This window comes from Danio rerio, chromosome 16 (assembly GCF_049306965.1).
Source record: "Danio rerio strain Tuebingen ecotype United States chromosome 16, GRCz12tu, whole genome shotgun sequence".
Taxonomy (NCBI): Eukaryota; Metazoa; Chordata; class Actinopteri; order Cypriniformes; family Danionidae; genus Danio; species Danio rerio.
In genome coordinates, this window is record NC_133191.1 from 51,695,001 (window position 1) to 51,710,000 (window position 15,000).

General features: G+C 36.5%; 1 protein-coding gene and 1 long non-coding RNA gene across 6 annotated transcripts in view; both read left to right on the top strand.

Moving 5' to 3' along the window:
• The window catches only part of LOC141378323 (uncharacterized), a 121,499-nt gene that overhangs the window by 30,736 nt on the left and 75,763 nt on the right, over positions 1 to 15,000 (top strand). The gene's annotated exons all lie outside the window — the stretch shown is intronic.
• Positions 1 to 15,000, top strand: part of ica1 (islet cell autoantigen 1) — a 25,705-nt gene that overhangs the window by 5,177 nt on the left and 5,528 nt on the right. For all 5 annotated transcript variants that reach the window (NM_001002730.1, XM_073924887.1, XM_073924886.1 and 2 more), the window contains 9 exon segments: positions 1 to 65; positions 164 to 236; positions 1,048 to 1,171; positions 1,942 to 2,140; positions 5,572 to 5,697; positions 6,114 to 6,206; positions 8,165 to 8,250; positions 8,527 to 8,576; positions 9,656 to 9,886. The exon segment at positions 1 to 65 is cut by the window's left edge and continues 92 nt beyond it. In NM_001002730.1, the coding sequence (NP_001002730.1) occupies positions 1 to 65; positions 164 to 236; positions 1,048 to 1,171; positions 1,942 to 2,140; positions 5,572 to 5,697; positions 6,114 to 6,206; positions 8,165 to 8,250; positions 8,527 to 8,576; positions 9,656 to 9,886 (1,047 nt within the window).

Sequence of the window (15,000 nt, forward strand, 5' to 3'; positions counted from 1 at the left end):
TCACTGGAAAGAAGGAGGATGAACATGTTGTTGCCTCGGATGCAGATCTTGATGCTAAACTTGAGGTGAGGAGCAGACAGAAATCTGTTTTTTTTTTTTTTTTTTTTTTTATCTGGTTCTGAATGAATTAAATAGTCTTGTGATGAATGTGTTTTCCCCTCAGGTGTTTCATTCAGTACAGAGAACATGCATGGAGCTTCTCAAGGTGATCGAACAGTATCAAAGGAGGATCAGCCGTACGTGAACGTGCACATCTTTATTAATATCTGATTTCTTTATGAGTTGCAAGTGTGAAGGGCTCTTATAATGTTTAGATTTTAAAGGGATAGCTCATCCCTTACTACACATTTGCCATTATTATGTTCACCCTCAGGTCATTGAAGATATACAGTGGGTGACTTTTTTTCTTTAGCAGAACATTCAGGAAAAATTTGAGTCCAAAAATCATGTAATTATTTAGCAATCACAAAATTAACCATTATCTTTTTTTTTTTTTTTAAATGTGTTGACTTGCATGTAAAATATTTGATTATAATAGAACTCATGTGAAATTATATTTGATAAATAATTAATAGTACTTTGAAATGAATAATATTTTATTTCTTTTTAATTTACTGCCTCAACTTCATCCTTATTAGATTAATTAAATTTGTGTTTACAAATGTTTAAATGAATGCATACATATTAAAGTGGAAATTACTTTAAAGTATATTTTCATTTACTGTAGGTGCTTGTCAGTACATTCGGCAGTTCAAATTTGTCAATATGAATCAACATTAAAATATCTACATTTCTATTGGGTTAACGTTTCTCATCTTAAGATTAAAGTTAAAAGTCATCTTTAAAGTTAAAATTTCAGATTAATATAAAATTATATTTTAATGTATTTTAATTAATTTTAAATAATATTTTTTTTTTAAATCAGTTCATGCATAAGTCTACGTCTTTTCCCCAAGAAATATCTATTTGCTATGCCATTCAAATGATCAAATTATAAATGTGGATTTCAGTCATGATTTATTATCAAAACCTAAATTCTCTTTTCAGTTTTGTCCCAGGAGGAGAATGAACTGGGTCGGTTCCTGCGTTCACAAGGCTCTCAGGACAAAAGTCGTGCTGGAAAGATCATGCAAGCTACTGGAAAAGCACTCTGCTTCTCTTCCCAACAAAGGTTTCTTCATTAATTCATAGTAGGGCTGCACAATATTGGAAAAATTGCACACGTGTATATATACATTCATTCATTTTCTTATCAGCTTAGTCCCTTTATTAATCCGGGGTTGCCACAGCGGAATGAACCGCCAACTTATCCAGCAAGTTTTTACGCAGCGGATGCACTTCCAGCCGCAACCCATCTCTGGGAAACATTCACACACACACTACGGACTATTTAGCCTACCCAATTCACCTGTACCGCATGTCTTTGGACTGTGGGGGAAACCGGAGCACCCGGAGGAAACCCACGTGAACGCAGGGAGAACATGCAAACTCCACACAGAAACACCAACTGAGCTGAGGCTTGAACCAGCGACCTTCTTGCTGTGAGGTGACAGCACTACCTAATGCGCCACTGCTTCACCATATATATATATATATATATATATATATATATATATATATATATATATATATATATATATATATATATATATATATTTCCGTTTAATCGAACGAAGATATTTTAACACATAATAGTTTTAATAACTAATTTCTAATAACTGATTTCTTTTATCTTTGCCATGATGACAGTAAATAATATTTGACTAGATATTTTTCAAGATACTAGTCATTAGCTTAAAGTGACATTTTAAAGGCGAGTTAACCTAACAATATTGCATATTTTCCCAGTATTGTGCAGCCCTAACTTCAAGCTTCTATATTCCCATTACTCTGTTGGGACTGATTTCAGAACTCTTCATATTGGTGTGTCTCTCTGTGCAGGTTGGCACTGCGAGGGCCGCTGGGTCGCCTGTACCAGGAGGTGGAGACTTTTCGTTACCGAGCTATTTCAGACACATGGCTGACAGTGAACCGGATGGAGCAGTCGCGCACAGAGTACAGAGGAGCACTGCTCTGGATGAAGGACGTTTCTCAGGAGCTCGACCCGGACACACACAAGCAGATGGAGAAGTTTCGGAAGGTTAGTCTCACATTGCAAAACATGCTTTTTTTTTGTCCTGTTTCTGGTCCAAAAATCTAAAAACTGTTAAATCCAGAAGCATTTTTTTGACGAGCAGAAACTATTGTCTTCTTTCAGAAATAATACTTTATGTCAAAATGAAGTGAATTCTTCATTAAAACAAGCAAAATAATCTGCCAATGGGGAAAGCAAAATAATCTAATTTCAAAGCGAAAGCAAGATTATTTTGCTTGCCCCATTGGCAGATTATTTTGCTTGTTTGAAGGAAAAACTTTAGACTTATTGTTTTTGAAAACAAACAAGACAATAGTTTTTGCTTGTTTAGAAAATGCTCCTTGATTTTTTTTTTGTTTTTTTTTTGTAATGCTTGCATATAAATGTGTGATCAGATATGACTTCTTCCATACTATATACAGTAGGCAAAAGTCAGTATGTGAGTCAAGTAGTTTGTCCAAATATTATGAATAGGATTCATTAGGAATTGTAAAAAGGTAAACCACTGTAAATTTTCTGATGGTTACCTTTTTAAATTTTCAAATCAAATCCCAATGCCAGACAATTGGATATTTTCATCAAATTGCACAACCATTTTTGGCTCTCTTATAAAGCAGCTTTAGGCACTTTTGTTAACCCTTTAACTTCTGCACCAAGAAAAAATGTTTGGATTGCATTATTTAACTCTTAGAGCCCCATCATACACCTGGCGCAAGGCGCGGCGCAATACTCTTTTGCTACTTTTAGCTCGACGCAAGGGTCATTTTGAGGTGTTGCACCACGCTGTTTAAATAGCAAATGCATTTGCGCTGAAATGTGTGCCCATAGGCGTTCTGGTCTAAAAAAGCAGGCGTGTTTTGCCGCGTTGCTATTTTGAGAAACTGTAAATAGTCTGATCTTTAGACCAAGTCGGTCTATTGTCTGGCGCAAAGTGCGCTTGGCTTACACACTACACACAAAATGTAGAGCAATACGCAAATATCTTTACATATGATAAAGACATAATATAATAAGGATATATATAATAAGGATATATACAGGATATAAATATAAATGATTAAAATATTACAAAACATATTAATTTCTAGCCTACATGAATTTAAAAACCACTGCCTTACTTTCTTCATCTCGGGAGGCTTTTTCAGTTCATTCAATTAGCTTTTGTATAATATTATTATTATTAGCAGTATTATTTATTATATCCATATTTATATTTGTTTTATTAAAAACAAGCTTAGATTTGTCCACCTGTCAGGTTTTAGATCATATGGGGCACAGCAGGTGTATTTGGAAATAACTCAGTATTTTGACCACACTTTGTTATTATTGTTCATTTATTCGATTGCCAGAAATTAGAACTGAATTTAGAAATAGTTTTGAAACAAATCTTTGCGCTTAAATGAAATTAATTATTTATAGGTTAATTGATGTCTGTGCGTAAAGGTTTCCCTATCATTGAGAGCAAAAGCGAAAGTGAACTTACTTTACGTCAAAATGTGCTTTTGGCGCGGCGCAGCTGGCTCTGAAAGGGAATGGGAGATGAGACTCTAATTGGTTTATTCTCAAAACACACCTATAACTCATTAAGAAAATAAACTCAACCCTTTTATTTTCCTGTTCTTAAATTAGTAAAAATGCGTTCTGATACGCCCTGAAAGCGTTTGCGCCTTGCGTTTTGCGCTCTGCGCATGGACCGTCAAAATAGAGCCCATAATGTCGCTAGTTAACACTCTTAATGCATTTTTTCAACACATCCTATAATTTCTAAAATATCAACCTCTACTAAATGATAGATATGTCAGTTTATGGTAAAAGTACCGAAATTAATGCATGAACTATAAAAAAAATGTAAGACCAATTTATTTGAAAATATAATCAAAATAAAACACTTTCGAACACCTTTATTTTTTTATGTATGCCATAAAATATTTCAGATTCTCATTTAACATGTTTTGTTTGTTTGTTTGTTTGTTTTACAATTAAACCAATATAAAGAATACAGGGTTCATACGGTCCTGGAAAACCCTAGAAAAGTCATGGACTTTTGACAAGGTATTTTCCAGGCCCGGAAAAGTTTTGAAAAAATAAATAAATAAGTAATGGAAATTTGTTTTACAAATATCTGTGTACTTCAATATATTTGAGATGGTAATATTGGGTAAATTTCAAATACAAATTGTGATGTCTATCCCTTCACGTGACATTCTCTGTGTGGGGCAAAAAGCAACTTGCCGTTTCAGCTTCGCGTCTCTTTCACTTGCATTCATCGTAAGATACTTTTGAGTGTCATGTCCAGAAACAATCTCTAACTACAGAGGTAAGATAATGTGGGTGCTAAAGGCTAATTTGTGCTAATTCAATAAGTTTTGTGAAGACCCAAGCCAACATTTCTAAAGAATTTCACACAAGATATTTTCTAACAACTATTTTACATTTTTTCAAAACATGGTCAACCTTTTGGTAGAGCGGGCAGTCAAAGGGTTTAAAGAGGTCGATTTGTAAAGTGTTTTCCTCTCCGCTGTCGCCACTGGCTTGCATGGTTTGGGACATGTAATCGATGGATTGCTCTTCACTGTTTAGACTCTCAGTATTGAATATCAAGCCACACTGAACTGAGCTAAACTAAACTGAACTTAAACACTAAAACTAAACTGACACTGTTTCAAATCTCTATAATCTTCTTTGTGAAGCTGCTTTGACACAATCTACATTGTAAAAGCGCAATAGAAATAAAGGTGAATTGAATTGAATTTTCAAGTGCAGGTTAAACAATGTTTAATAAACATGTTTAGGTAAAGTTTTTGTTGCATTTAAAGTTCTGACCAGCAGGTGTCACCAGTGTCTTGTTTTTTTTGTTATTCATACAGTGAATCATTTTTCTTTGAGACCTTTGACACTCTTGCTGCCTTTGCTGTGAACGCACAGTTATAAGTGTCTCTTCTCTCACCCCGCACCACACCAAAACCTCAAAACATTATGAAATTCTGAGTGTGTCATGCAGCTGAGAGGTCTTGACAAACCACCTGTAGAAGACACTCTTTCATCTCTCTGGCACATTAACCAACACTTGCACCAGTTTTGCACATTTGTGCCAGACACTTTCTTACAAGCACTCCAAATCTTAAAAATAAAGTGCATTACACAGGGGAGTGGGCTTGACAAAACTCCTGAACAAACACTATAAAAAACCTCCTAACTCTAGCGCGTAATCCCTTAAGCACTAGCAGTTCCTTTGTATAATTAGCACTTGTGTGTATTGCCTCTTCTTGTTGAATCACTGAATGCCTCCTCAATTGTAAACTGCTTCAGACACAAGCATCTGCTAAGTGACTAAACGTATGTCTGAAATGTCACTGTTAATCTTCACCTGTGGTTTTGCTGATGGTTTATTATTATTTTTGGCAGGCAGAATCATCTTCATCTTTCTCTGTCCTCAGGTTCAAACTCAGGTTCGTCATACCAAGACAAGTTTTGACAAACTGAAGAACGACGTGTGTCAGAAGGTTGATCTGCTGGGAGCCAGTCGCTGTAATCTGCTCTCACACGTCCTGACAACCTATCAGGTGACTACCTATTCCTGCAGTTCAATTCTTATTAATATTGATGAAATTATTATTGAGTAGGGTGGCGCGGTGGCTCAGTGGTTACCACTGTCGCAAGTTGTCATTTCTGTGTGGAGTTTGCATGTTCTCCCTGTGTTGGCATCCAAAGACATGCGGGTATTTTATGCGCAATTAACTAAATTGACAAAAACAAAATTGTAGTGTGTGTGTGTGTGTGTGTGTGTGTGTGTGTGTGTGTGTGTGTGTGTGTGTGTGTGAAAATGAGTGTGCATGGGTGTTTCCCAGTACTGGGTTGCGGCTGGAAGGGCATCCGCTGCATAAAACTGTGGCGACCACTGAAGTAGTGACTAAGCTGAAGGAAAGTGAACGAATGAAATCTTCCAGAAGATCAAATATCGGCCTTTTCTTCTTCTCAGACCACACTGCTGCATTTCTGGGAGAAAACCTCTCACACGATGGCTGCTATTCACGAGAGTTTCAAAGGCTGTCAGACGCACGAGACTTCAGCGGTGAGAGATTTACAACTAGTTAATGTTGCATTATAGCTGTTACTTTCAATGCAGTCATGTTTTAGAGCTCTATATGTATGGAGAGTACGTATATTTGAGATTTATTATTATTATTATTATTATTATTATTTATTACTTTAAAGGAATAGCATTGCATTGTAGCTGTTTGTTTGATATTCATAATTTGGGTAATTTATTACTGTATATTACTGTATGGTGAGTTTTAGCTGTTTGTTTAATAATAATTTGTGTGTGTGTGTGTGTGTGTGTGTGTGTGTGTGTGTGTGTGTGTGTGTGTGTGTGTGTGTGTGTGTGTGTGTGTGTGTGTGTGTGTGTGTGTGTGTGTGTGTGTGAGAGAGAGAGAGAGAGAGAGAGAGAGGCTTGACATTAACTTTTTTTGACCACCAGCCACTGTGGCTAGTAGATTTCCAACATTACTAGCCACTCATCATTTTCACTAGCCACACTTTTGTTGTTGGGAAAATATATTTTAAATGCATAAATTAGACTTTGATTAGCTAAAATGACTTGATTTAGATTTTGTGTAATGTCCACATGCCTCCTCATTTTTTTTTCACTTTTTGTGTGCCGTGTATGAACAAATGGGCAATGGTTTTATAGTCTTGTATTAAAATTAGTTTTTACTTCACATGAATTTTCAGAGCTCAAATTAAGGTTTTACTAAATTTATCTCTGACCACACCAAACATAAATTACTATTTTGTATCCACACATTTTTAATGTGTCAAAACAAGCAAAATATAGCTGTATACTGTTTATTTAACTACACATTTCTAAAAAAAAAAAATAAAATTGACATTTAAAAAAATAACTGCTGTAGTGTATCTAATATGCACAGTAACCTGTCCTGGCTAAAGGTCCCAGATCAACAGGTAACTACTCATAAATGGGGGTTAATCTCATATTGAACCAACGTTATTATAAAAAATTATAATCCATATTACCAAAAATACCTGTAAGCAAGAGAAAGCAGGGAAAAAACATCCCATGTATGATAATGAAAGGTTGATCACACACAAGGTTAACGCTAGGCCAATTAATAATCTTTTCAAATAACGGATAAAGCGAAAGTAATCGGTGCTCCTTACCAAAAGACAAATCTGGAGCTCTTTAAAGCAGCAAAACTATGTGTGCAAGAGCATAAATTATTGTCTAGTCTATTTGAAAGAGAACCAATCACACAGATGGGAGGTGACCATGGTGGCTATATTGTAGTCGGCCATCTTGGATCCAACTTTAGTTTTTTCACTAGGAAGAGGGTCATTTGACATCAAACTTATTGGAAATTTCACGAGAAAAAAAAATGGTGTGCATGGTTTTAATGTAACTTTATTCTTTCATGAGTTATTTACAAGTTTCTGACCACTTGTGTTCAATGTCCTGCCCATTGTGTTGGATTATCTATGCAACCCTCTTCTCCCACTCTTCACACACTGATAACAACACCGCAGGAGAAATGCCAGCACAGGCTTTCAATATCCGTAGTTTCAGGTGCTGCACATCTTGTATCTTCACACCATAGACAATTGCCTTCAGATGACCCCAAAGATAAAAGTCTAAAGGAGTCAGATTGGGAGACCTTAGGGGCCATTCAACTGGCCCACGACGACCAATCCACTTTTCAGGAAAGAGTTTGTAGGAATGCTCCAGCTTCAGTGCATAAAGAGGGAAAAACATCATCATGGAGCAATTTCAAATATCTAGTGGCGTTGAGGTTTCCATTGATGAAGAATGGCCACATTATCTTTGTTGTCTATGGTGTGAAGATACAAGATGTGCAGCAATCCAATTTCACATTTCATAACATTTCACAATATTATTTGTAATTAATATTACATTCAATGAACATCCATCAATCGTCCATTGTTAGCACAAACACTATAATCTTACCGTCCCAGTCTTACAAGCGTGTTTCTCTGTTGTGTGTGATACTCCAGGGTTCAGATCAAGCGGTAAAGAAAAAAATGAAGAAGAAAAGCAAAGCAAAAACAGACGACGAGACGAGTCCCGCTACAGATGAAACGTATGATCAACTCCCATTTTCTTTACTTTCAGATGTGATATAACACTCTTATGCAGGGGTCACCAATCTCGGTCCTGGAGGGCTGGTGTCCCTGCAGGGTTTAGCTCCAACTGGCCTCAACACACCTGTATGGATGTTTTAAGTTTATCTAGTAAGACCTTGATTAGCTTGTACAGGTGTGTTTGATTAGGGTTGGAGGTAAAACCTGCAGGACACCGGCCCTCCAGGAACAAGTTCGGTGACCCCTGCTCTAATGGCTTCTCTCTTCTCTTTCAGGCTTATTTCTCTTGAGCAGGAAACTCAGAGCAGCAACACCACGCACACAGGTAACACCGAACAGAGAAGAAATGAGGAATAATTCGAAAAATGAAAGTAGAACAACCAAACATATTCATTTACTGTTTTAATGTAAATGTGCGGACATGCACTCAGTGGCCACTTTATTAGGTACACCTGACTAATACTGAGTTTGACCCCCTTTTGCCTTGAGAACTGCCTTAATTGCCTTCGTGGCGTAGATTTAACAAGGTACTGGAAATGTTCCTCAGAGATTTTGCTCCATATTGACATGATAGCATCACGCAGCTGCTGCAGATTTGTCGGCTGCACATCCATGATGCAAATCTCCTGTTCCACCACATCCCAAAGGTGCTCTATTGGATTGAGATATGGTGACTGTGGAGGCCATTTGTGTACAGTGAACTCATTGTCATGTTCAAGAAACAAGTCTGAGATGATTCAGGCTTTATGACATGGCATATGGATTATGCATTCAGAGATGCTCTTCTGCAGACCTCGGTTGTAACGAGTGGTTTTTTGAGTTACTGTTGCCTTTATCAGCTGAAACCAGTCTGGCCATTCTCCTCTGGCATCAACAAGGCATTTGTGCCCACAGAACTGGCCCTCACTGGATATTTTCTGTTTTTCAGACCATTCTCTGTAAACCCCTAGAGATGGTTGTGCATGAAAATCCCAGTAGATAAGCAGTTTCTGAAATACTCAGACCAGCCCGCCTGTCGCAAACAACCATGCCACATTCAAAGTCTCTTAAATCCCCTTTCTTCCTCATTCTGATGCTCGGTTTGAACTGCAGCAGATCGTCTTGACCATGTCTACATGCCTAAATGCATTGAGTTGCTGCCATGTGATAGACTGATTAGAAATCTTCGTTAGCGAGCAGCTGGACAGGTATGCCTAATAAAGTGGCCGGTGTGTTCATCTACTTAAAAGAAAATCAATAACATTGAGTAATATTAAAGGCTGTAGATTATTATCATTTATTTATTTCCTTTTTTGAAAGATGTTCAGTACGAAACATAAGTATCATAAGTATAAGGATCAGTGTTCTTCACGATGTTCAGTATGTACGTTTTTACAGAAAACATCATCTTTGCATTGTGTTCAGGAGCTGACGAGGGTTTGTCTGACGGTTTGAGTTTGCTGGATGAGATTCTGGGCAGCAGCTCTTTAGAGGACGGAGGTTTCTCTCAGGAATGGCGTGAGGTGTTTGGAGAAGATGAAGATCTGTCCTGCAGTAACGGAGCAGAGACGCAGACCACAGATGAAGAGGCTGATTTCTTTCTGCCTTCTAAACTACTGGACCAGAACATGAACAACCTGCAGTCCACAGTCTCAGGTCAGACATCATCATCATCATCATCATAGTTTATTATGTGAAACAAACTATTTAATTTAAGTTTATTTGGATTTCCAATAACTGAAGTTTTTTATCTTTGCCATGATGACAGTACATTATGTTTTACTAGATCTTTTTCAAGATACTAGTATTCTGCTTAAAGTGACATTTAAACACTTAACTATGTAATTAGGCAAGTCATTGTTTAATGAGAGTTTGTTCTGTAGTCAATTGAAAAAATAAATAAATAAATAAATAAATAAAATGTATATATATATATATATATATATATATATATATATATATATATATATATATATATATATATATATATATATATATATATATATATTAGGGTTGGGCATCTAAGCTATAATGCCGGTCCGATACGCATCTCGATACAAAGAATACGATCCGATATATTAGCGATACATTTGTGACATATTGCGATGCAACACGATACGATTCACACCCATATCACGATACAATACGATAATTCAGCACTAACTTATTAGATCAAGTTTATGAGATTATATGAAAGAGGATGCTGTGCCATTGAATGAGTTTGATTATTTATTAACCAAGCAAAACCAAGACTTTTTTTTACAAACTGGCTTTTCTCTCAGAGCCAGAGTGTCAGTTTACAGTAGAGGGCCATTTTAGAACATATAGCACATATTATTTAAGTATTTTCAAGATAAACAGAATGTATAAGTGCAATATATATATATATATATATATATATATATATATATATATATATATATATATATATATATATATATATATATATATATATATATATATATATATATATATATATTTGCACTCTTTCAACATAAAGGTTTAGCATTGCACAACAAGAATTGTGATTTAACTTTTCAACTATGAAAACAAGTTTTACAAAGATATTTTTTGCCACTGAATATTCAAAACTTAAGGTTGTGAACTAGCAGTGTTATGTTGCTTTGAAACATCACTGTCACTGTAAACAACAGGCTAATAAAAATATAACAAACCAGCAATCTTCTTGCTGTGAGGTGGTCAAACTACCCACTGTGCCACCGTGGCACCCATTATTTTTATCATTATTATTATTAATATTATTATTATAATTAAATAAAAATTAACAGGAGGAGGTGTTTAAAACCTTCGTTTTCCGTGACATTAGGCTGAATATCTTTGCAGATGAACAATGCAGTAACATCCGTTATTGGCATAGAGCGCACAAAACTGTTGCGCATGGAAAAAAACTTGCAATGCTTTTCTCACCACTTTTGGAGCTGGTAGCTACAGTTGAAGCAGTGCGAAAGCCGGGGATGCAGGAACACTGGAAGATGCTTCCACAACAACACCGTGGCGCCGCTTCAAGTGAGATTTCAGATTAGTCGTACTGCCCGCGTATTTACAGATGCGCGGCACATTTTGCAACACATTACGGCACATTCCTGTCAAGTCGTCCATCCTTAAATCCATAATGTTGCCATACTTTAGATTTAAAACTCAGTGGGGAATAAAATGTTTGTTTTGCTTCTCGCGCTTTCTGAGGGCGCACCACTAGCTTTATCCGCACACCTGATACACTGAGTTGTAGTGTGTGCACATCCGCAAATCCGTTGCTAAGGCTTACTTTATGTAGGTCGATTAAATTATGCGCCAAAAACAGGTTGACAACACTTGTTAATAAATAAAAAATACATTCTATGTTAAAAATATAAGCTGTATCTCGTAAAAACCGATGCATCTCGCAAAAACCGATGCATCTCGATTTGCTTCCAAAATTTCATTCATCCTCTGATGCTCTACCGATGCACTCGCATCGTGCACGCGCATGACCGCGTATCGATACATATCGATTAATCTTCCCATCCCTAATATATATATATATTGCCTAAGGGGGCTAATATTATTAAAACTGCTTTTATTCTAGCCGAAATAAAATGAATAAGACTTTCTCCAGAAGAAAAAATATTATAGAAAATACTGTGAACAATTCCTTGCTCTGTTAAACATCATTTAGGAAATATTCGGGTGCGGTTGGATTTTTTTAAAAAAGTTTTTGAAAGTCTCTCCATACGGTAGCAAAAATACAGTGAAACAGTAATATTGTGAAGCAATGCTCATATGTTTCTATACTGTATGAAGCACTACACAGTAAGGATAATATTAGTTAATGTTTTTACTAGCATGAACAAACAACAAACTGAACATTTATTTTAGTATTTATTTACTTTTGTTAACCTTGATTAATTAAATTCATGTTTGTTTATATAACGCTTTTCACGATAATTATTGGTCTTGGTCTGCAGCTAAGAGTATATTGTTGGTTACTTCCATTAGAGCAGTTTCTGTCGTTCATTGTTAGTTCATGTTAACTGAGTACATTAATGTTAACAAGCATGAATTTGGATTTGAATAATGCATTAGTAAATGTTGAACTGTGATTGCTCATGTTAGTAAAGACATTAACTAATGAAACTTTATTGTAAAGTAAGGCCAAATTGTGTATAAAACCTGGAAAATGCTTAATTTTTAATTTTAATAGTGTTTTCAAGGTTAGGAAAGTGCTTTTATTTTGGACAAAGTTCCTGCATCTGCTTGAATTTGAAATTGCAGGGCTCGAAATGGCAGCCGTTTTGGTTGCATATGCACCTGAAGTGAAGTTTATTCATAAACTAATTTCGAGAGGATCACGTGCTTATGATTTATCACGGCCGGTCTCGCATTTGCTAATCACTATCTTCCAATCATATGAGCCCTAAGCTACTATAAATAGAGTGGAGGAACTATGACGTCACTTTGTAGGCTAATCGCCTGCTAGCATAAAACTGGTTCCCTCGTGAAAATCCCTATAGGATTTTCCCATAGGGGTTTCGAAGATTGTGAATAATAAGCTCTGTGATCAAGCACAGTTCATTACACTGACACGTTTTGTTCAGCCGGATAATTGTCACATGAAAATACAACATTGAGCACTTTTGGATCTTAAATGCAAACGCAAGAGTTAAAAAGCTAACATTAGGCTATAAACGGACTACAGCGCCCTTGGGGCACTTGTCAGTGACGTCAGCCCCACTCTGCTACAGACGACTTATCAAGCTTATTTTTAGAAATAACGTCCATGACAAAGAGTTAATCTCTCTGTGTATTATATATTATAATCCACGCTATATATTATAAACTAATAAATACGCAAACACGCATAGACCTTTGTGCCTTTTGGATCGTTTTTACGTGGGAAATACATCTGATTTGCTTTGCGGTTGTTCTAAAAGTTTTAAAAATGTGTATAAATCTGCCTATATAGTATTATTATGAGACATACTTAAATAAGTGTATCGCTCGCGTGCACACAGCCCGCTTACCTTAAACAGACGACAGAAATAAGGCGTGAGGAGAAACAAGTCTATCAAATGCCTGCAAGTTCCATCATGATGGACACAGAGCAACATTCAATATTCCTTTTTTGTCACGAAGTACAGTGAAAAACAGCCCATACAGTCACATCTGCTATACGTTTTATGGAGGAGTGTAAATATTGCAGTTAAATGTGATCAGATGAAGAAAAAAAGATGAGAAATCACTTGATCACGTTAAAATGACAGTTAACATGCACGTATTTTTACAAATTTATTCACACGTTTGCATTACTGAGAGCAGGAAAGAAACAGGCTGCACTGGTGAGCAGTATTTTCATAATATCGTTTAATTAAAATAAATGATCAATAAATTAGTCTGTCTCGACAGCCTTTACATGTGAAGGAATTATCTACACACAATCTAATTTCTCAATTAGAATAATACAACAAACTATAAAATACTATTCATGAAAATACTTAAATCACAGAAAAATCCAAATGCCCAACACAAGCGAGCTGCGCTCCAGACCAGATCAGCTCGATGACGTATAATGTCCCCGACGCCGCCTGTAGTCTCATTTAGCAACTTGATAGCAACCGTCTTTTTAAAGAAGCATAATCGTTTTAAAAGTTGAAGAGTGCGCTTTAACTGATGTGTTTTATGTCGTAGAACAAAACGTGAAAATATCTTGAATTTTTGTTTGTCACGGACCTTATTAAGGCGATTTTACTGAAACCCCATTCAAAAAACCCATTGACTTTGGGACGAGGGAACCGGAAGTGCTAAAATGCTAACTCGCTTCCGGGTTTTTGCATACAAATTGACGTCATAGTTCCTCCACTCTATAGCCACAGTTTTCAGTTCACTTTATCTTTGTTTGGAAGAAACCACCCTCCTCCCCTATTCTCCTCCTTTACCTCTGATTGGGCGGCCCAGTGGTTAGCACTGTGAGCCCCACAGCAAGAACACTGCCAGCCCTGGTTCCACAGGACCGGTGGGTGTTTCTGTGAGGAGTTTGTATGTTCTTCCCGTGTCCGCGTGGGTTTTCCCCGGGTTCTCCCTTTTCCTCCCACCATCCAAAGACATTCAACATACATAACAATCAAGCTTTTATCTAACCCTTGTGTTCCCTTAGCTACCGCAGCAGGGGAGTTCTGAGATCCAACGAGCTCAGGCTCCCCTCTCGCTCTGCCAACGGGAGGAAGCCCCGGGCTCGAGGAGCCCTTGAGCTCGGGGCTCTCTCCCGGGACAGCATGCCAAACAAGCTTTTATAAATCATCAGCTTAGTGTGAACTCTTGAAATTTTATCTATGCGAGCTTAAAATATATTTGGGAGCATTTGTGCATAAAATTGTTGCTGTGCGACCAGTTTTCACTGCAAAATGTTCACCGTATGCGCATATTAAGGAGACCTTCATGCAGAAAAACATCAAACGAAGCGCTCAGGAATAGTTTAAAACAGACATGTCGACTTGCCACTACACCCAAACTAAATCTGAATGTAAGCTCATTTTTTGAGAGATCAACTTTAGGTAGAAAGAGACCAAGCTTAAAAAGATACTTCATCCAATAACTGAACTTTTTTATTATTATTTTTTTTTTTAATTTTTACCATTTTTTGGTGAACTTTCCCTATAACTATCCCTATAAATCCCTATATGCTCCAAAGTATTCAACAATTTAAGTTGAAATGTCATATTGTGTTTTTTTAAAATAGCACAATGGATTTAAATGTAAAAAAGGTGCATACAGTG